Below are 23,312 nucleotides of genomic sequence, written 5' to 3' on the forward strand. Positions count from 1 at the left end.
CAAACTCACCAAAGCTTTGCTTTATAGTAGTTAATTATAAAATGTGCTAAGTGAATCTCTCCGCCGTAAAAGACTCCAAAATGCTTCCTAAGCTAAAGTCAGGCAACTTAAAAAGTCAAATCCAAATATTCCGATGGAGGCTTGGGAAGTGGTTGAGACACAACAGCATGGCTGCCTGTGTTTTGCTGTGGTTAGAGGGAGTTCTCTGGTTGTGCTGATCTGTGTGTGACTGTGCCCCCACAGATGATTAGATTAAACAAGGCTGTGTTTTGAAAAGCTGCAGAGGCCCACAAAACACCATAGACCAAAGCCAAGTGCACAGAATCAGATGTCAGGACTGGCTGTGAGATGTGAAGTGAAAGGAAGCTAGGATTAAACTTGGTATTCACTCCCAAAGCCATAGCTTTAATCAACATGAACTGAGCACTTTTTCTCTCCAGTTTGGAGCAATGCCACGCTGTGTCTTTCTTGGCCCCCAGATAAAAGATGGAAATAGGTCTTTGCTATATGTCCAGGAGCGTTGAGAGATTTAGTGTTTAATGTCAGTTTTTTTTGTTTTTTAATCAAATCTCAATTTGCATTTCTCTAGGGGAGACCAATAGATTGTCTGCCACATGTGTGGAAACACAACAAGTTGAAGGTGGCATAAGAAGTAAATATATCTCACACTTAATGTGTGATTTTTTTTCCTCTTATGATTAGAAAACTTCCCCTTCTCTGCCAAATCAAGAGTGTCTATTAATGTTAAAATTTAACAAAACCACTGAAGACTAGAATACTCAGCAGTAAAAGCATAACAAACCCAGGATATCAGTGAAAACAATAAAGTTAGCTGCCATCCGCTGGGTGGAGAGTGACGTCACCAAGATGGCAGCGACTTAGGTCCTCCCTGACTTCACACCCTCACAATCACTCGGCCTTTGATAGTTGTCAAGCACATATTCTAGGCACTTTGCATCTCTTTTTTCATTTAAGGCTCACAAAATGCCATGAGGTCAGTACCATTAATGGGTCACCCAAGAAAGGAGGAAACTGACACACAGAGAAGTTTCTAAATGTATCTAAGGTAACAACAGTATACTGCTAGGGTAAACTTGGAACCCAATTCTTCTGGCTCCAGAGCCCAAGATTTTGATACTGTCCTATAATGGTTTATTAGTGTTCATTTTGAGGGAGATAGTCCTAAATTTGACTCAAAAGGATATTGACAAAAAAATTTTCTCCTTTCCAAATTACATAGTTGATACAACATTTACCATTTATGTTCAGTGTTCTGAAATGGGAGTTGAAGAGTTTTACCACTTCTCCACAAGGATTTGCTTTTGAATAGACAGGTCTGATCCAATTTTTGGAGCTCCTGTTTCCCTTCTTCAAGGATTCTAGATTCTGATCTCCTGTGAGCTATTGACTCACTTTTCAACCCCTGGCAAGACCTTCTTGCACTTTAATAATCCCAGCTGGAAAATTAGGTGAAATAAAAATATGACCTCATTAAGAAACAGATGCTTCATCTAAGCAGAGCTTTCTTAAGTAAACACATTACAGAGCTTCTTGTGACATTTTTTTAGAATGTGCTGTGTCCCCTTGTCCATTGGTCAGTCTGGGGTCAGGAGACAAGAGGTTGAAATTCTGTTTAATTTGCAGACCAAAGTTTAAAAAAACAACCAATTTCCTTCCTGAGGTTAATGTTATAAGTCAGCCCTAGTTGTACAGTAATACCTGAGTTGAATAAGAAGCTGAACCAACATTTTCCTTTAAAGTAACGTGTCTTCCCCTGGGCGTACATTATCTCAGATTTTCTAACACCAGATTCATTTGTGAATTTAAGGAGGCAAAATGCTTTTTAAGCCTATATTGTGAATATAAAAGATGAAATTTAATAAAATGTCACCCATTTGCCAATTTAAAAAGACGATTACCGTACTAGAAAAATTATCAGGTGACTGCTATTTCTGAGTTAACACTACAACTCAGACTTCTGCCTTATAGACTGCTTTGATGTAATTTACTGTGAAATCCATTTCCTTAGCATAATTTAAATAAACAGACCACTTCCTGATGTTACTTTGTGTGATGGGCACTCGTTAGCAGGACTGTAGTATTTATGACGTGATTTAATATTGATTAAAAATAGATCAGTATTTTCTACAAAAGCACTTATGGTTTACACCTTGGTTTTTACTAATGATTTCAAACAGCAGGATACAATTCTGTGGTCTGCATCACTTGGGAAAATGCTGGAATAGACCATTGCATTATTCTCTAAATTTCGCTCTGACTTCTGTAATACCGTTTTTTTTTTTTTTCTTATTTAGTGTATAAATACAAATGCCATTCACAAGTGCACCCACTACATAAGTGTGTTTGGTCCTTAATTGCCTCTGGATTTTAGGTGAGAAGGTACCAATTACATCACTCTAGAATTAAAGATTCACTAAGAAAAATAGTATTGGAAACAAGATGGCTTAACTTAGTGAAAGCCAACAAACTGATCTTCAATCTTTTGCATGTCTACTGATTACAAATGGTTCCCAATACAAATACTAATTCTTCCTCAAGGAGAGACTTCGGGACCTCAACTTTAAACCCTAACGGTGCATTGTTGCCCTAAATCCATATCTGCCTTGTCTCTCTCGCTATGAGTTTTGTTTTTTTTGTTTTTTTTTTTATTGAGGAAGATTCACGCCCTGAGCTAACATCTGTTGCCAATCTTACTCTTTTTTTTTGGCTTGAGGAAGATTAACCCTGAGCTAACATCTGTGCCAGTCTCCCTCTATTTTGTATGTGGGTCACTGCCACATCATGGCTGACGAGTGGTGTAGGTCTGTGCCTAGGATACAAACCCAGGCCGTGGAAGTGGAGTGCAGAACTTAACCACTGCGCCATGGGGCCAGCCACTCACTAAGAGTTTTCACGTCCTCTTTTACTGAGGGAGCTCAGTTGTACATTTTGATGAAAATAATAGCAAGTTACTTTAGGAGTTGCAAACATTTTCTCCAACACTTCTTTATATTTTTCATTTGCTGTCTTACTCTTTGGGGCACATATGTGTAAATCCCAGCTGTACTAATCCTGCTGGAGGCTGTTTGTCAGAGAAATGCTTTATCTCCAATCCACATCTGTAGGTTTAAATATCTGTGTGGGTGATTTATGAACAACTTCTCACTGGAAAAGGCAGATATCCTAGGCGATCAGTGACATCATGGTAAATTCTAATTCCCTTGCACAACATGTACCCCTAAATATATCATTGTCACTTGTGACATTGCATTTTAAATTTCCTAGATTGTGGATTTTTCTCTGTCAGTAAACTTTTAGTATCATAGTGTGTTGTCTCTCCTGTGAATGTCCCTTTAAAATAGCTTATGCTTGGGGCCGCCCAGTGGCGTAGCGGTTAAGTGCACGTGCTACACTGCGGTGGCCCGGGGTTCTCAGGTTCGGATCCCGGGCGTGGACTGATGCACCGCTTGTCAAGCCATGCTGTGGCGGCGTCCCATATAAAGTAGAGGAAGATGGGCATGGATGTCAGCCCAGGGCCGATCTTCCTCAGCAAAAAAAGAGGAGGATTGGCCACAGATGTTAGCTCAGGGCTAATCTTCCTCACACACACACAAAAAAATAGTTTATGCTTTTAGACATATCTTGCCATTTCAGGGCCCAAAGATATCGACAAATTTCAGACTGACATTAGCTGTCTTAGCATAACTGATGGGGGCTCACATTTGAAAAAAAAAAACACTTCTTTTGCTCTTCACAGCCTTTACTATGTCTGTCACATCTTTCCTGAAGAGCATCCAAACATCCTGACACTGATCTATTTCGATCCCTGTCCAGCTCTTGAAGGGAAGTCACGTGAGTCTCTCTTGCTGTATCCTGGCTCCAGCTACTGTGGAACTGGCTGCCCGTCTCTTTGGGTGCTTAACTGTTCACACTGCCCATGACTCTCATTGCCCTTGAGAGAGCATGCCTCTCTCAGCCAGCCACAGACTTTTCTCACGGAAACCAGAACATTCCTCTGCCCTCCAAGGAGTCCATCACTCTCAACTGACCCTCACGCAGTCCATTCCTGGCTGACTTTTGGAGATCTTATGAAATTCACATCTCCTTTTAGCTTTTGCTGGAGTAGAACTAACATCTGTTCATGCACAGAATGGCAATCTTTTCTGATAGCTGTAAAGAGTTTCTTATATGTATCTTCAGCAGCAATTAAGTTACATTGATAAATTAGTAAATTTAGAGGGCATAACATTCACAGTATTATGCCAAATAGCATGCCAAAAGATTCATAAAATTATGCCAAAATATTTTTTAAATAAACTGCTTTGCTTACATAATTGAAATCTTTAAAATTACTTGCCTTGCCACTCTGTATGGACGAAAAAATCGAGGTACTCTCCTGGGCCCCTCCAAATGAATTTGGTGTTTGCCACATGGCCTATATTTTAAATCAGAAATCTAAAATCTACCCTCCAAATGAAGTGTAAATCCCTTGATGCAATAATAAAAATGCATGTGGAAAGTGCTATTTATTTATGTAGGTTTTAAGGAAAAAGGCCATTACTCCATTAAATAAATATGAATATCTTATGAAATAGAATGCAAAAATCACGTTTTTGTAAATATGAAACGTGGATCAACTAAACATCATGTTGCAGAGGTCACTGTAGGCCACTTTCCCTCTCTCTGCTCTATGCCAGGGAAAAAACTCAAGTGTGAAATTTCCACACAAATCCCACTGTGTCAGCTGATAAAGATTCTACCCTGGAAAAGTTCAAGAAGCACAGAGTGCATTCTCAACAAGCGTTTGATGTACTAAGTAACTTGAAGCTGTTTTGACTACGACATGAATGAAAGGTTCTGTTTTTCTGTGAGCTTTGGATTCCCTGAAAAATTCAACATACCACTCCAAAGTTGGGCGAGATCCTGCCAATCTTCTTTTGCATGTCATTTGGGACATATTTTATAGGCTATGATGCACATTCATGCCTTTGACCAAATAAAACGTGAATGGTGGTGGGATGGTTTCTCAAAGAAAACTTGCTAACCTAGTAAAAGCTATTGAAGTAAATAACTACATAAATAGCATAAAACTGTGGTGCCTTGGAAGGTCACTGAGCCCTAGCCACTTAATTCCAGCCACAACAACAACAGCTGCTCAGTGGACAATTTTGTTATGAGGTGTTGGCGATTTAACAAGTTGGCCAAAAGTAGCTGGAATGCAGTGTGAAAGGTTTCATCTCTGTTGGGTTTTACTGCTGCACACTGGACTTTTTGGTAGAATGACTAAAGTTGCTGCCTTTGGCATTCAGAAACCTACAGAGAATGTAGTAGTCACATTCTGTAGTATTTCCTAAATTCTTTTTTAGTGGTTTGTGTATGATTCTGTAAAACCTTGCAGAAAACACTACTAGGCTGCCTTGTCTACTTTTTAGAGTCTCTACAAACTGTTGTCCTGGATTTTTTTTTAGCAGCACTTTAGTTTTGTTGGAGAATGTGCTTTTAGCCTTAGATTATGTGAAAATTAATATTATGGAATAAAAAACAATTTTGTCAGATTATAAGAATGTGGTTATGTACTCTGTGAAATAATGCCTAGCTTGGTAGATGGGAAATGGAAGGATGGGATTGCAGACATGTATGGTAGGCTTAACCTGAACACCACCTAGCTGAGTGGTTTTGGGCAATCACTTACCTTCTCAGTATTTGTTTTCTCTTCAAGCTCTAACACTCCATGATGGACGTCTTGATATTTTAGAAATTTCTTAAATGTAAATGGGTATCTTTTCAAAATATGCCATTTATTTGTGGGACCAGTAAACATTCACAACTCACCAAATAGCTAAAGGAAATAAAAAGGCAAAGCAAGCTTACATTGGCATGGAACTGGAAAGTTACTAATTTCTCTTCTGTTTTCTTTTTCTCTCCAGTCACTTTTTGTATCGCTACCTGTTTACTTGGCCAAGAAAATAAAAGTCATTGACATTCAACAACCATCTATTAAGTGTTTGCAACTTGCAGAACATTGAGTTAAATACAGAGGTTTCAACAGTGGGTAGGGGGAGATGCTCTCCGATTTCATGGGGCTTAGGGATGATCAGAGACGGCGGAAAATTAGACAAGTAATCAAAATAGTATGTAGTGAGGGCTATGACATAATCCCACAGTTGCCTTGCAAATTCTAGATTCTAAATAAGGCCTTGTTTTTACGTATCATTGAGCATGTGTGATCCAGATGGATTATGGGAACATCTACTCCTTAGTGTAATTTTTCAGTTTTCCTCTAAATGTTCACCAAAAGTGACTGCTCTAACTACAGGCAGCTTTAATTTCCCTGGGGGTCTAGTCTCTGCATGAGAAGGTGGTTAAAATGAACTCATGTACAATTGGGGGAAAAAAAATCAAGTACTAATATAATTGTCATGGAAAAGTAGAAATGCAAAATCACTCTTCATTTGTGCTTCCTATATTCTGTCCCTTAGGACATCTACTTGGCCTCTCCCATGACGATTCCAAATTCTGTGAAGAGAACTTTGGTTCGACAGAAGATAAGCGCTTAATGTCTTCCATTCTAACCAGCATCGATGCATCCAAGCCGTGGTCCAAATGCACCTCGGCCACCATCACAGAGTTCCTGGACGATGGCCATGGTATGTATCAGTAAGGACAACATAGGCTCAGAAACAAAGCTTGGGAAATTATGAGTTTTATTTCATTATATCCTTATGACCTTCACCTTGCCCTCTAAGACAATGGTTTTTTAGATAGTGTCCAAAAAAGGAGCAAGGGACTGTCTGTGGGTGTGTAATGCCAACATCCTTGGTGGGATTGTAGCCATGGTATTTTTGCTTTTGAATTGAAAAGTTCAAAAGAGAAGCAGTGTGGGAGACCACACAGAATGCCTCACTAGTGCCCTGAAAGCCTGGCTTTTATTCCCACTTTCACCACTAGCTTCCTGTGAGAATGCTGGCAGACATCTTGTTTCCCTGCTATTATAAGACTCTCAGAATTATTTGTTACATGCCTATTACAGGGGTGTGGTTAAGATGTAGGTGACGATTCTGTCGGATTCTGTTTATGGCAATGTAAAGCCAGGAAAGGAGGCTCTTTAGATTTGCACGTGGAAGAATTTGATTTCATCCTGACAGCAGGTTCTTCTGAAAGTGGAGTAAAAACTGCCGAACAGAAATAAAAAAGCAATCTGAATGGTGAGAAAACATTTTAAGAACTTCAAAAGGAAATGTTTGGCTTTATCTTTCAGGTACAGTTCAAGAGCGCACAGCATACTTTATTAAATTCTGTAAATCTAGGATTAGTGCTATAAATTATGTAAAAATACTAAGGAAGTCACAATTTTTAAAAATAATAAATTCTGACCCTTAAGTAATCTTTGAAACAAGTGGTTAGAAATTTCCAAGGATTCCTTATTACTTTAAAACACTAGAAACACAGGAGGATAGACTAATTAGAATTGAAAGAGATCATCAGAGACCACTTGGTTCAAGTTTCTCATATTACAGAAACAAACATACTCTCATTCCCTTTTTTTTCTCTTAAAATTTGTCTCTTTCTAAAACTGGTGGTTGAATTGAATATTATAGACATTCCTTATTATAATAACTGTCCATAAAGTTATCTCACGATGCATGGTTCAAAGTTGGATAAAGGAAAATCTGTGATAACTGTTTTTTTCTAGTCTCACAAAGTTTATAGCTTGATATTGTCACAGTTTCTTATTGACTTGGCCATCTTGAACTTGGCTACATAATATCAAAACAATTGGTCAATTTAGTTCTTTTCAGAGAAAAAGAAATTCCACTACGGTTCTTTCGTATGTTAGTGGTGAATGGTAATACTTTAGCTACTTGCTACTACTTCAATTTCCTATTCCTGAAAACAATCCGTGCTCAGCTTGGTTTTAAAATTCCCCTCAATACAAAATAAATGTTTCTTTGTTGGTTGAAAGGACATCCCAATATCTTAAAGATTTAGAAACAATACTAAAAATCAATGTAATTGGCTTTTCCTTTAGACAACTACCTCATAGAGTGGTAATTTTCTGTGTAGCTCAGTTTACAAGGCTGATTAAATGCTGATAATGTCCTGAAATGAACGCTTATCTAATCATCTGCCTGTCTACATTGATCAAGTCCATATCTAATAAAGTCCTTCTTGGGTGGAATCTTAGTCTCCACTCTTTTTCTTTTTTTTTGTCGTGAAGAAGATTAGCCCTGAGCTAACATCTGTTGCCAATCCTCCTCTTTTTGCTGAGGAAGATTAGCCCTGGGCTAACATCTGTGCCCATCTTCCTCTACTTTATAAGTGGGACGCCTGCCACAGAATGACTTGATAAGCTGTGCTTAGGTCCGTGCCTACGCAGGGATCCGAACCTGCGAACCCGGGGCCTCTGAAGCGGAGTGCTCGAACCTAGCCACTACACCACTGAGTCAGCCCCTTAGTCTCCACTTTTTTAATATTGCTTTTTTGTTTTTTTTTTTTCCTAGGTTTTCTGAAAATGAAATGACATTAATATTTTATTTCAAAATCACACATTACACATTCCAAATGGTTGAGCTAAACTTTGAATCACTAAATGAACGGATTTAGTTGCTAAGGCAGCAAATACTTATGGCTAAAATGGGACCAAATTTTCTTTTCCTGTGCAAGTATTAGGTCAGCTAATTACAACGCTGTGCAGAATTTTGTTTCTTACTGCCGTAATTTTGGAATGATTCATTTATTTCATGTTTGTGGAATTCATGGTCTTACTTTCTGTGCAGTAAATAGGCTTTTAGTATTGTCTTCATTTTTTAACATTATTTCTATATTTAAAAGAGTCCACACTCAGATTTTTAAAAATTTTACAACAAATTTACGTATTTCATACAACTCTCTACATCTATCCCAAAGGACCTCGTGGTGGATAACAACCAAGAACATACTTTTTGTTGAAATATACTTTATTCATTTGCACTGATAAAATCTTATCTGAATTTCCCACATATGTGTTAAATAAATAAATTCAAATACCAAAATTCTTTAGACAAAAAATTCTCATAATTTATGTGTTAATTAATTCATTTCATCAAACCTAGACTCTCTCACTTTTTAATACGTTGGTTAGGTGGTCTTATGTTTTAGCCAAAAAAACACTTCAATTTTATCAGTAGCTTTTAATGAATAAAGTAATTTCAGAATAAGGAGAATCAGAGGAAGTCACTGTGACGCAGTGGCAAAGCTCGGTTATGTTTGTTTCAACACAGCATGCACAGATACAGAATTGAAACAGCAATACTCTCTGTAGCACTGTCATTTAAATGGGAACTCAAATAATTTAATAACTTTTAAGGGCCAGCCCCATGGCATAGTGGTTAAATTTCGGTGCACTCTGCTTCAGTGGCCTGGGTTCACAGATTCAGATCCCAGGTGAGGACCTACACCACTCATCAGCCATGCTGTGGCGGCAATCCACGAACAAAATAGAGGAAGATTGGCACAGGTGTTAGCTCAGGGCGAATCTTCCTCAGCAACAATAATAATAATAATTTAATAACTTCCAAATGGTGACCAAAAAAATGACATAAGTCAGTTTGAGTGAAAGTGTGGCCATAGGAACTAGTAAATGAGATTTTGAGATGATTGGGATTCTGACATTTCAACTTCAGAGCTTGGGAGAGAACCAAGAAGAAAGTCAAAGTCCAAAACGGTGGAAAAACAAACAAATACATCTTTGTTGGAAGACTAAACTGATGTCATGAAACCATATCATAAACCCCTTTTGCTTCACTTGTAGGGAGCTACTCAGGCTTCCATTCTAAGCCCATTTATTCATATTTAGTAGAAATAGTTCTACTATTTTTCTGTTCTAAGTTTCTAGGCCACTAACAATTTTAAGGAATAAGATAGTCATGGCGGGGGTGGGGGGCACTTCAGACAGGTAAACTGAGGGCAAGAAGTGATATCATTTGACAATAAAGGAGAAACCAGAAAAGCTGTCAAATGCAGCCCTAAAACTTTAAAAGCACAGTGGTCGGACACCATTTTCCAAAAGGTCAAAAACCCCATCAGGCCATCAGGATCGCTGAAAGTATCTTTGTATTTCGGCATGATACAACAGTCAATACTCAGGAAAAAGTCATTTTCAGTTATGTGGGAAGATTCAATTGTGACCCTAATATAAAGGCAGCAAAACAATTGCTATTTTTAAGTAGATAGTCCTACAAAATTTGTACACTTTTTAGATGGTACCTAAAGGGTACATCATCTGGAAAATCCATTTATGTGTAATAGCTCATCTGTCTCCCTCCCACCTTCAGGATTGCTGGAGAAATGAGATCTTGCAGTACAATTAAATACAAATTCTTTGATTTGTTTTTAAAATTATTAGCCAAAGTAGCGGACATTTGTAGCACTCAACCACTGGCAAATTTAAATTCATTAATCCTGAATGTTTCCTGATTTAGTTCCAGCAAGAAATATGTGGCAATTACGTTATGGTTCAAAAGTCAATATGCACGCTCTGAAATAACTGTGCCTGCAGATCTGTGATTCAGAAACGGAGAAGCTATGTCTCCTGGGGACGCCCCTTGCCAGCATGGCCAAGATACTTGCAGACATTCTGCAGTGTTTATACAAATTAGCTCTAAGCTAGCTGGCTAGGATTAAGATCCTCAAAAATAAAGGTAAGCACTGGCAGAGAAATTCTGCAGTGAAAGCAGGTTATTGAATTTCCTTTCTCAGATGCTCAATAATCTTGAAGCCAGAAATGATAGGTGTGTCCACTATATCCCTAAGTCACCAGTGCCAGGTGATGAGAAAGGCCATCACCTTAGTTATACAGCTCAAGAACACCCACGACACAAGCTGCTGGGGAAAATCTATAGACAGCTTTGAAAAATTAACATGTAGCGTATTTAACGATCTAACTTTATAGCCACTCACTGAACACGGGACTTTGGAGATAAAATCGTGTTAGAAAGCCAATTCTTGGAATCTTTTGTAAGTGTGGACTCTAAAGCTAGTCATATGATCTTAACATTCAGTTTTTAAGGTAGTATTCATAAAATTCAAAGCCCATTATGGTAGTATCTTGATTTTCACAATAAATATGTTCTTTAAAAGTCTGCAAATAAGACATATTTTAAGTCCACGGTGACCTATATGTTTAAAAAGCTATGCTTCATCCTGTAACACAGAGAATTTTTAATCTAATTCCCTTGGCATTACATTTGCTAAACAGTGTACTTAATGCTTCTAACAGTTTCACAAACAGACCCCTTGAATTACTTTTGGTCAGCAACAATTGCCTTTGTCAGTGCCCTTGTTAGTTTATCTGTCATTGGGCCCATAATACATCAGTCTTTCTTTGAATGTTAGACATTCAAATAAAGACCTGAATGAAGAGTTGCAGGGCCAGGAAGATGATGTTAGGCAATAAAAGGGGAGAGTTTGCAGTGCTGTGAGGCTTCTTTGAATGAGTTTCTTTATGAATATTAACTTATTTCTCCTAGGCCATCGATATTTGGGCCGATGGCTTAATATCATGCCAAAGGAAGAGAAGACAGAAATAACTACAGTGCTAGACATAGGGAACAAAAAATGAAAAGAACAATCAATCTTAATTCGATAATTTCCATTAGTCTTTGATACGAAAGACAAACAGTGCTGGAAGTCAGATATTAAAAAACCAAAGATTTTTCTATTCCATTGCCTGGACGCATGACATACCTCCCCTTGTCCCTTAGTGTAGTTTGTGGCCCTGGAAAGACTACCACTTTCTTTCCTTTATTTGTCCATCACAAACTTTACTATATTTTTCTTTTTAATTTTTCATCTTTATGCATTTAACTTGACATGGATGGTAAAAACAAAAAAAGCAATGTGCACACATTTCTATTCTCTTTCTTTTAGAAATGATCCATTTATGTGCACAAAATGTTAAAACAAAAGGAAGGAGGGAAAAAAAGGAGGGAGGGAGAGAAAGGAGGAAGAAAGGAAAAAGCAACCTAGCAATTTGTGGAACAGAACAAACAGACAAAATGTTGACAGCAAAGCCCAGATAGGATTTCAGACTAGGGTAAATTCAAGAATATGTGAAGTGGATGTGAAGCAGTGGTTGAGAATAAAAGTAAAACAGATTAAGAAAAGTCATCAGTAGATTGGATGCTTTTAGAGGTCAATATAAATGGTACTAAAAGATTGATCCATTTCCTCTTTCATCCCTCCCCCAAACTGTACGCATTTTTTTAAATGGAAAATGTATATCTAATCCACTATTAGATTTTAAATATTTTATGCCATGAGATTCAGAATCAGGCTCTAGATTGATTCTTTTATTGACGTTCCCTTGCACAAATCTGCCATTTGGTAGAGATGTCTGTACCTATTTTATTGCAAAAGGACATAATCCAACATATAGATGAAATCGATCGACTATATATTTCAGGGTAAGCAGAAACTAATGCAGCAACAAATCCTAATATTGAGAACATTTAAGTAAGAAATTAATGGCAATTCTGAAATAAATCATTTTAAGCAAGAAAAGGTCATCTCCAGATGACCGGTAAGGGAAAATCAGAGAGCTGAGATACCATATTTTTAATAGCAAAGCAAATGTGTTATGCATATTTAAAACTTACACTTTCTTATTAAGCTTTGTAAAGAGAAGAGATGCTACATCTTGAAGTCTCTTTGTTGTGAGCTAATTTCAAATTGTTTGTCTTATACATTTCTGTTCACGCCTCATCTACTAGTGAGAGAGAAAGCATGTCAGTGACTACGTGCCCATGGAGAGGTGGTCAGTTACTTTGGCTCAAGTAAAACTAGGCAGATCCATGCCACACGCACCCACCCACGTTAAAGACTTCGCAACTAATATTTAGTTACCCAGTCTTATGGTCTGTGCTTTTTAGTAAAATAAAAAAGTTTCCTAAAACTGCACTTTTGAAGAATTGGGAAGCATTCCTGCTGTCTCGGAGATATATTGATGGTCTTCTAGCATCAGCAATCTGCTAAGCCTTCCCTGGTTTACACAATGCTCTTTTTTTATGTAGCAATGAAGATAACCCTTTTCATGAAGTTCTGAAATACCTATTCTCCCTCTGTCTTCTAAACAAATCTTGATGAAGTTTTACTATCTTTCTTTCCTATTGACTTGATGTTGATGTTTTTCTTTTAACTTAATGTTTTTCCCAAAGTTCTCTTTGGCTGGATGTTTACTTTTAATGCTTTTTCTGGCTTGCCTTAAGAAGCTTTACCCCTCTTCAAACGTTCTGGCTCAGAAGTTAAATAGGAACTTCCCTCATTATTCATTTTCATATAATGCCTCCATCACAGATTGACAAACTCTAAGGTATTCACTTTGAAGAAACTTGAATGTCATTGTAAAAACATTTGCAGTGTACTATAAATGTGCTGAATGTTCCATTTCTCAGTGGAAAGTAGGATTTAAGGATGATTTTCTTTTGTTGAGTAAAAAGAATAACTCGAATACATCTAAAAAGTTGTTAAATATGTTGGCCATAGTACCAACTATCATTATTTCATATTTTTCTGGTCACCCCTTCTATCTCTGTTAGCTCATTTTACCCTAACAGTGTCACAGTGAGTAAAGAAACATTTCACAGGTCTTGAAAATAAATTAGAGAGAGGTTAACTAACTTGGCCAAGAACACTCAGCCATTTAGTGTTTTGCCAGGATTAGACTTTAGACCGGGTGTTTCTACCATTAGGCACGATATCTACCATTTAAAGGATCCCTACACACGCCTGCCCTTCAGCAATAAAACGAGAAATCCATCCACACGCTAAGCAGAGGCAAGATGGTATATGATGAGGAGGGCAGGCTCTGAGTATAAAACCCTAATAGCTGTGTGACCTTGGGGTAAGTGATCTTTCTTTATGTTCTTCAGTTTCCCCATCTGTGAAATAATAGAATCTGCTTCCTAGAGTTCTTGTGAGGACTAAATAAGCTAATACACTTAGCAAACTGAAAATAGTTCAAGTGTGTAACAAATATTTGTTATTTTTATACTATTAATAACCAGTGAATAAATCCTTAAATCAAGAAAACAGAAAAATGCAGAAATTGATGGGGAATGTGCATGCTCCCATATAAAGGAAGGAAATTAATGGTGTTAACTCACTGGGCAGGGATTCTTAGGGTAGCTTTTTGGGGGGAGATGAGGCATGTTTCAGCTTCTGAATTTGCATCTTGTGTGTGTGTGCCAGCTTCTACTGATCTCCCATACTCCTCATATTACTATGGAATGAAAGCACCAACTTGTTTGTGACAGACACAGTCGAAGCACTCAACAAACATTGGTTGTGTTACATAGTAGACACAAATGGGAGTAAAAAGATGAGCCTAGACCCAAATTATCAAAGATTATTTCTTCTCCCACTGCCCCTTTATTCTGTGACTCTTGAAAGCCCTTTATTAAAATTCTTATCAGTCTGGGAGAAATACTTTATTTAGTCTATTTCCTTCTCTTTATTGGGAGACCTTGAGGGGTGGATCTGGCTCATTTGTGTGTTTTCCCAGTATCTAGTATGTTTGCTATAACTTTGTGTGTGCTAAGCAAATGCTTGTTGAGTGAGTGCAAGAATGAGTGAGGTATCACCTACTTTATTATTTATGGAATTAGTGGAAAGGGACATGAATAGGCACATGAGGAAGAGGTAAGTTGGAAGTGGAGAAGGGGGTATAGAGTGCCAAGGACAAACTCTGTTTCTCAAGGTTGTAAATGCTTGTTTATTATTATTGCTGTTGCTATTGTTGTTGTTATGTCCATTATCTTATTTCCTCTAAGTCCATCCCAATTTCTTTTTGTCCCTCAGCACAATGGCTATTTTCACAACTAATTATTACAAAATAATTTTATTTAATCATACCGCTGCCATCATTATCGATACCCCAGAGCACATTACCCACTGATAATCCTGGAGGGTGTTGTTGAGTGCAAGGAGGCACCGCCCAGCCTGGTCCCCCGCGGAGTCCCTTCTCCAGGGCATCACACTGCAGACTCGTGGCTGCGTCGTGCTTCAGCACCAGCTGGAGCGTTTCATTTTTAGATCTGTGACTTTAGTGGTTTGAAACCTACACGCAGAACAGTGGTCGATCTTGGTTATTTTTTAGGTAACTGTTTGCTAGACCTGCCGCGAAAGCAGATCCTGGGCCCTGAAGAACTCCCAGGTCAGACCTACGATGCCACCCAGCAGTGCAACCTGACATTTGGGCCCGAGTACTCAGTGTGTCCCGGCATGGACGTCTGCGCGCGCCTGTGGTGTGCTGTGGTGCGCCAGGGCCAGATGGTGTGTCTGACCAAGAAGCTGCCAGCCGTGGAGGGGACCCCATGTGGGAAAGGGAGGATCTGCCTGCAGGGCAAGTGTGTGGACAAAACCAAGAAAAAATATTATTCAGTAAGTGATTTTCTTGTCACGCAATGCCTGGAGACCCAAGACTGAAACACATTCCAGTGACATGTGTGGGTACTGTCACCAGCAAGCTTTATTTCCTAGTTAAATATTTTTCCTTTGGGCATTTACTTACAGCTTCCTTCTTTACCTCCAGTAGCCATTCTTGGTGATCAAAAGCTGGAGAAAATGCAGACCATAGCTGCTGCTCCCAGGTCATGTCCTGTAACAAATAAATGTATAGTGCAGACTCTGTCTACTTGAGACCCCAAGTAGAACCCCAAAATCACTTCATCTTTTTTGTCTGACTCTTTTTCTTTTGGCTGGGAATGATTTGCCCCGAGCTAACATCTGTTGCCAATCTTCCTCTCTTTTTTGTTTTCTTTTTTTGCTTTTTCCTCCTCAAAGCCCCAGTACGTGGTTGTATTTCATAGTTGTAAGTCCTTCTAGTTCTTCTGTCTGAGCCACCACCACAGCATGGCTACTGACAGACGCGTGGTGCGGTTCTGTGCCCGGGAACGATCCCGGGCCGAGGAAGCGGAGCACGCCGAACTTTAACCACTAGGCCATCAGGGCTGGCTCCAAAATCACTTTTTGGACGTTTACTTTCAGACTTCTCTGAGTAAAGTTGTAAGAATACATTTCTTTAAATTTGATAAGGAAATAGCAGTAGAGCTGATACGTGGTCCACATACGTATGTGCTGAGCTCCAAAATGGTTGTGTTTTTCCCCTCATAGCAAGTTAATCTAACTTGAGGAGCTCAAGTAACCTATGTCTATTCTAGGGTAACCCCTTCTCCCTCCCCTTATACATGATCTACCTTCAGATCAGCAACTGCCACCTTCATTTTCTAGGCCCAAGCAAAGTATTTGTTGACTCTCACAAGATTTGCAAAGTCCCTGGAAGAGTGTTGCCCTATGCACACTGCCTTTGTCTTTCAAGGCTGTCCCACAACCGTGCATTCTCAGATACCCTGACAGGCAGCCAGAGGAAGTTCTTCACGTGTTCCCTGGGCACAGGAGTTTATAATATTCTTCCTTTTGGAGTCTCTCGCTTCCTGCTGCAGTGTTTCCAGGGTGATAGACTGCGGTGTCAGAACAGGGCTCTTCATTCCCTGTGGTTATGTGCACATGGTGTGGGTGCACTCGATATCTGTCACATTTCCTCTCTACAGGGTAAGGCTCTAATTAGGAATTAAGCCAAGCCCAAGTCAAATGCGTTAATGCATGTGGCAGAGAGTCTGTCACAGACGGGACGTGTGATGTCAACAAAGGGACTAGAGAGTTTTAGTGCTAAAGAGGGAGAAAAGATGTCAGCGCAATTAAGTAATGCCTGGCGTCACGCAAAACCTTTAGCATCGTACATTTCATTAAAGATTCAAGATCAGAGTGGACAAACAGTTAACCACGGTTCAGCAGTTATTAACAGAAATGTACAATATCGGAAGGCCCAGAGAAACCAGGAGGTAATGCTTGCTGTGTGCTCAGTACTTAGGGTGAAGCAGTCAGATCCTCTAGTGCCAGGAGGGCCTGAAAAGATGAAATTGGAAATGCATTGTAATTCCAGAACATTCAATACCTATGACCATGTTAAATTCAGTGAAAATTTAACTCTATCTGTGATGAAGTTTCCAGTCATTGAATGCAACTGATTTCCAAATGTACGTTTTGAAGCTTTTCCTCCCTTCTGAGTTAAAATATCTTCCCTTTTCTATTTCAGACATCAAGCCATGGCAACTGGGGGTCCTGGGGGTCCTGGGGCCAGTGTTCTCGCTCGTGTGGGGGAGGAGTTCAGTTTGCCTATCGCCACTGCAATAACCCTGCACCCAGAAACAATGGCCGCTACTGCACAGGAAAGAGGGCTATCTACCGCTCCTGCAGTGTCACGCCCTGCCCAGCTAATGGTACGCTGCTCCCACATTCGGCAACCACCATGTGCCATGTGTCATTTGTATTCTAGCAGTAATAAGTAGGGGAAGCTGGAGAAACAGCCTATTAATCTTATACTGCATGGTTTCACCAGCGTGCAAATCAAAGACAGATATGTGAGTGATTTTTAAATTATTACTATAAACAATTGAGTATCCAGGAAGTAGGAAGAAAATAATTGCTGTTTTCAACTCTGTGTATCGATAAAATCCTTCAGCACTGGTGTGTAAAGAGGCTCTGCAAAAAAAAAAAGTTAGCATCTTCTCCTTAAAATTAATTATTTAAATGCACAAGAATATATCTAAGTTTCAGAACAGATAAAGTAATAATGTGACACGTTTGTTTTTTAGGTAAATCTTTTCGCCAGGAGCAGTGTGAGGCCAAAAACGGATATCAATCTGATGCAAAAGGAGTCAAAACATTTGTGGAATGGATTCCCAAATATGCAGGCGTCCTGCCCGGGGACGTGTGCAAACTGACCTGCAGAGCTAAGGGCACCGGCTACTATGTGGTATTCTCTCCAAAGGTAACTGCACACCAACTGCCAGACTGTCCTTGGTGGAAATTATCTGCTAGAACGAAGGTTGCAGATACCAAATGTAAATGGTCATTATTTTTTGGGGTGACTAGATTTTGGAGGGTTTTATTTTCATCTCTCTAGTTCCACATTTTCAGACTTTATACAATGAATAAAAATTATTTTGTAAACAGAGCAAGTAAGTGTTTTAAAAGCTATTTTTGAAAAATGTAACTCTCTGTCAAGGAAGATGAGGTATGGCCTTAACTCAAAACAGCCATGAAAACAATTTGTATTTCTAGACACATTTGTAAAAAGGACTATAAGCAAGAAAACTTTCTATTTCAAGATCATCATCTCTGACCTAGACTTTTAAGTATCTTGCACCTTAGTATGAATTAATGTCCTTCTAGTTGTATACATTATAACGTATGCGTGTGAAATATTCCCTTATTTTTCACAGAAGAGCATTTTCTAAATTACTGCATTTTTATTTCTTATAATCAGTGTTATGCAGCAATTTAAAATACTGTTTATCTAATTTGTACACAAAGGCTACATTTTAAACCACCTCTGAACCTGGCCTTCAGATATTTATGACATATTATTGACAAAAAAGTTAATGTCAAACTTATGTAATATAAACATATTTTATCTTTTTATTGAAAAATAATGTTTTCATTTAAAAAATATTATAGATAAGTAAAAACAAAAATATCACCTGGAAATATAACCATCTGGAGAGCTGTCAACCTGTTGAAGTATACCTTACTTCAGTTTATGCACATACACACCCACATATGCACACACACATATAAAAAGAGTTTTGTATATATACAAATAGGAAATATGTATATTTATATACGTGATATGTTATTTATATACACTCACACGTACAAACCACTAACAGTCCATATACGTACTATTTTATAGCTAGCTTCTTAAATCTATACTAATTCTTTTATTCAAAAATGTTCAGTCTTTTTCAGTAAGTACTTTTCCCCAACATCCCCAGACTCCTTTTCCTACCCTCATTTGTTTGTCACTATTTCAGCATCTGACAGTCCAACACAATAGGGAACACTTTCCAACCATCACAAGGTTTTGAATGTCAGGTTTAGATTTTCAAATTTATTACTGTAATAACAATTCTCAACAAAGAAGGATCTCTGCGTTCTTGAGCCTGCTCATATTCTGCTCTCCACGCAAGTGAGAGACAGTCCCACACACTAAGTGAAAATATTGTTTCTATTAATGTAAAAAGATAAGACTGTACCACGGGAACGTGTTATGCATACAGAAATAGAGATGAGTATCTTGGGTCTCCTAATTCATTCGGAATTAAGCTCAAGAGAGAAGGTGTGTAACCTAGATTTATCCCAGATCTTCTTTCTGCCAATACATCAAGGATTTTTCAGTTAGATACTCCTGGAAACTGGAGATTTTTTTGGTTGGTTGTTTATTTTTCAAGGTGCTATCTATTCCAATCAAACTCAAAACTCACAAATTAGAACTTGCTATTTTACCAAAGAAACCAAGTGCCTAGGCACAAGTATTTCCCACTGCTAATGTGCTGCTCACCATTCAGGTGACGGATGGGACCGAATGCAGGCCATACAGTAATTCCGTTTGCGTCCGGGGGAAGTGTGTGCGAACCGGCTGTGACGGCATCATTGGCTCAAAGCTGCAGTATGACAAGTGTGGAGTCTGTGGAGGAGACAACTCCAGTTGTACAAAGGTTGTTGGAACCTTCAATAAAAAAAGGTAACGTGATGATAGAACAACTGCCCTTATATGAATTGAACAAAGCGTTAGACTCTTGCAAAATTGATAAAGGGGATTCGTATTACATCATAAACTCTCTATGGGAGGGGGTCTAGCATGGCCCTAGTAACACATGAAGATGAGACGGGAAGGAGAGGAGATGGAAAGGCTCTGGTTGTCAACTGGAAATTTGTGGCACCTCTGGAAGCAGATAAACTGCGATGGCCAAGGAGTCAAGGTGTTGCAGACTAGGAAAACTGAAAAGAAAAAGTCAGTGACATTCCACTTTAGTGATATCTTGCAGATCTATTATTCCTGAAACATAATTTAGGAAAGGATGGCTGGTTTCCATCTTAACTACTTTTTTTTACAAACGGCTTCTCATGAGGCTGTATTTTTCTTGAGAAAACATTTGTCATTGCAAAATGTAAGTTAATTGCAGTGGTGTAGACAACAGACTCATTTTATAGTAAACTATCCTGGTTTATATCTACTCTATAAAGAGTAATATCTGTTTCTTGCTTCCTCTCATGGTCCTTGATTACACTCTTGCTTTAAGTATGTAAGTTTATGAAGTACTCGTTTCTGGCACAAAATATGCTATCAGCTAGGATGGCTGAATCAGCCAGAGTCTGCTGGAACACAGGATTGTTTTTCTTTTCCCCAGACCACTCTTGTGCTGAGTGGCATTGGCCAAGCGCACCTGTATTCTTGATGTATGTGCTGTGTTGTCTTTAAATGGGGAGTAATATACAAACCAAGCTTACAATTTAAAATCCAAGTTAAATAAGGATTTATTAAAACAATTACTTGCCATGTTAATGTAAAAAACTGGAAATTGTTTTTGATATGATAAAAAATTGCATGGCTGAAGAATTTATTTTGAATTCAAATACGCATTACTAATCTTACTTGCTAGGGATATAATAATTATTCATTTAATTGTGTTGGGCCATGAGGTCGAAAATCCTGCAAGTCCAATTATATCCTGCATTTTTATATATTCCAAAGGTGCTAGAAACCTTAAAAATGATCAAGTCTAACCTTTTGTTTTACAAATGAGGGAACCGGGACTCTGAAAGTTTAGGACTTACCCAATTTTACATGGCTGGTGAATGCTAGAGTAGAGGCTGTAACTGAGGTCAGAGGATGCATAGGCCATTTGTAAAAAAGAAAAAAAAGGAAGAAAGAAAGGGAAAGAAATTCAAGGACCAAATGCAAAATAAAATTATTTTAAAAAAATAATATGTACTGTATGCTATGTATTCTTCCTACATAAACATATAAACCACATTTTATAATGCTAAATTTAGCATTTTAAGTTTTTTGTATTGACAACTAATATCTGCATATTTGATGTCACATAAAAAAATGAAATTCATGATAGTAACAAGTGGTGTGCAACATAACCACTTGCAAATGAATTTGACCAAGATTATATTCTGTGGAACAAATGACCTATTTAAGTATCCCAAATAAATTACCTTGGACTAATGTGATTTATAAAAAAGAACATTGATCTTGGAGCTGGAATATTTGCAGTCAACCCCTGGCTCAGTAATTTATTAGCCATGTGATCTTTGAAGAGTCACTTAATTTCTTATCAGAATTCTTGAGAGTAGAATGGAAATAATAGTAATTATCTTGCAAATTAATGTTGCTGTGAAGATTAAATGAGATGATGCATGTTAAAATATTTCATTAAGTTCAAACCTCTTCATAAATATGACCCTAATCTTAACTCACTCCTCCCTCAATTTTCTTCATGTCGGTAAACAGTAACTCAATCCTACTGCTTAGACTCAAAACTTCGGAGTCATCTTTCACTCTTTATTTTCTCTCACACCCCACATCCCTCCATCTGCAAATCCTGTCATCATGCTTCCAACATATGTCCAGCATCTGGGTGCCCCTCACCACCACGAGCACTACCACCCTAATCCAGTGATCATCATCGCTTGTCTAGACCAATCCAGTAGTCTTCCCGCTGGTCTCCTGGCCCCTTACCCCTCATGGTCTCTTCTTCATGAAACAGGGAGACCCATCGCTTTATTACTTAAGTGAAATCGTGGCATTCCTTGGCTCAACAGCCTCCGATGGCTTTCATCTCCCTTAGAGTCAATGTCCGAGACTGTTTTGTTACCTATGAGGTGCTGAAAGATTTGCCCTGCTCTGTCCCTTCTGCACCGTTCCTTTCTCTTGCTCTGCTCTAACCACACTGGACTTCCCATCTCTCCTCAAACATGACCAACAGGTGCATGTACACTATTTCCTCTGCCTGGAATACTTTTCTCCGATTAATAAGCAATGCTTCCTCTATAATTCCTTTAGATCTCTGTCACGCCACCTCCCCAGGTGATGGCTACTAAATGAATAGGAGGATCTTTCCTGTATCCCCATCATTACTCTCTATCTTCTTACCCTGCTCTGTGTTTCTTCACAGCTCCTATCAATGGATATCATCACAGATTTTGTTTGGGGGGCGTGGTGGGGAGGTCTCACAGACCCCCACTGGAATGTCACTTCCAGGGCAGCATGCTTAGCATGTGTGAATGAATGTATTCCTCCAAGGGAGGCACTGCTCTTAGTACTGTGGAGACAGCCCTGAACAAAAGAAGATTCCCTTGCCCTGCCAGCTCTACGTCACAATAGTTATATAGAAATAACTGCATTCATTCATGGTAGCCAGGGAAGCTGGTTAATGTCCGGAGCTTAAATGATACCAAGCAGGGTGCAAAGAAAGTGAATGAGTACAAAGAGAATCATATCTTACTAAGGTACTAAGAAATCAAGGCTAATCCTCATATTCCCCAGTGCCTTTGTGAAGCTCAGTTTGAAGATCTGCTGCAATGCTGAAAATCCCCACTGATTCTAGTAAATACGAGACAGGCTGTAAGAAGTAAGACTAAAAACAAAACAAAACACTCTCCTGCCCGATTTCCTTACCCTTCATTCTTTTTTTTTTCACAGGGGAAGATTTGCCCTACACTAACATCTGTTGCCAATCTTCCTCCTTCCCCTCCACCGCCCCCAAAACCCCAGTACATAGTTGTGTATAGTTCTAAGCTCTTCTAGTTCTTCTATGTGAGCTGCCGCCACAGCATGACTACTGACAGACAAGTGGTGTGGTTCTGCACCTGGGAACCAAACCTGGGCAGCCAAAGCGGAGCACCCCAAACTTTAACCGCTAGGCCATCAGCACTGGCTCATCATTCATTCTTTATTATCTTTACACACGTTTGGCATCATTTAAACTCTCAATATAACCAGAACTTATTTTCATTTAACTGTTATAAAGTATAACAGGCAGAGGTAAGGGTTTCGTGCATGGGAATATAGTGAAAGAAGCACAAATTGGAAGTCAAGAGGCCTGGCTTTCAAGCCTAACACAGCCACTAATTAGCTCTGGAGTGAACTTGTTCAAATACTCTCCCCACTTTATATGCTTTTTATGTAAGATGGGATATTTTCTACAGCATCCCTCCTGGCTTTGTTCGAAGCCACTGCAGGTTTGCATATCATCTCTTGATATTAGATCCTTCAAGAAAAAGTCTTGTACCAGAATGTAATCCAAAATGTATTAAAAAAATAAAAATAATGAATCAAGTTGAAGGGATCAGCAACATCGTCAGCATTGTATCTTCTCTCCTCAGCACAGTAGGAGGCTCTGACACCTTTCTGGTAGTCACTG

The 23,312-nt window shown here is 38.7% G+C and overlaps 1 protein-coding gene across 1 annotated transcript in view; it reads left to right on the forward strand.

Moving 5' to 3' along the window:
- Positions 1 to 23,312, forward strand: part of ADAMTS5 (ADAM metallopeptidase with thrombospondin type 1 motif 5) — a 49,680-nt gene that overhangs the window by 18,336 nt on the left and 8,032 nt on the right. The window contains exons 4-8 of the mRNA XM_004429527.2: positions 6,480 to 6,647; positions 15,134 to 15,417; positions 17,132 to 17,315; positions 17,691 to 17,866; positions 19,446 to 19,621. Of these exons, the coding sequence (XP_004429584.1) occupies positions 6,480 to 6,647; positions 15,134 to 15,417; positions 17,132 to 17,315; positions 17,691 to 17,866; positions 19,446 to 19,621 (988 nt within the window). The remainder of the gene's footprint in view (positions 1 to 6,479; positions 6,648 to 15,133; positions 15,418 to 17,131; positions 17,316 to 17,690; positions 17,867 to 19,445; positions 19,622 to 23,312) is intronic.

This window comes from Ceratotherium simum, chromosome 27 (assembly GCF_057802395.1).
Source record: "Ceratotherium simum simum isolate JZ-2026a chromosome 27, ASM5780239v1, whole genome shotgun sequence".
Taxonomy (NCBI): Eukaryota; Metazoa; Chordata; class Mammalia; order Perissodactyla; family Rhinocerotidae; genus Ceratotherium; species Ceratotherium simum.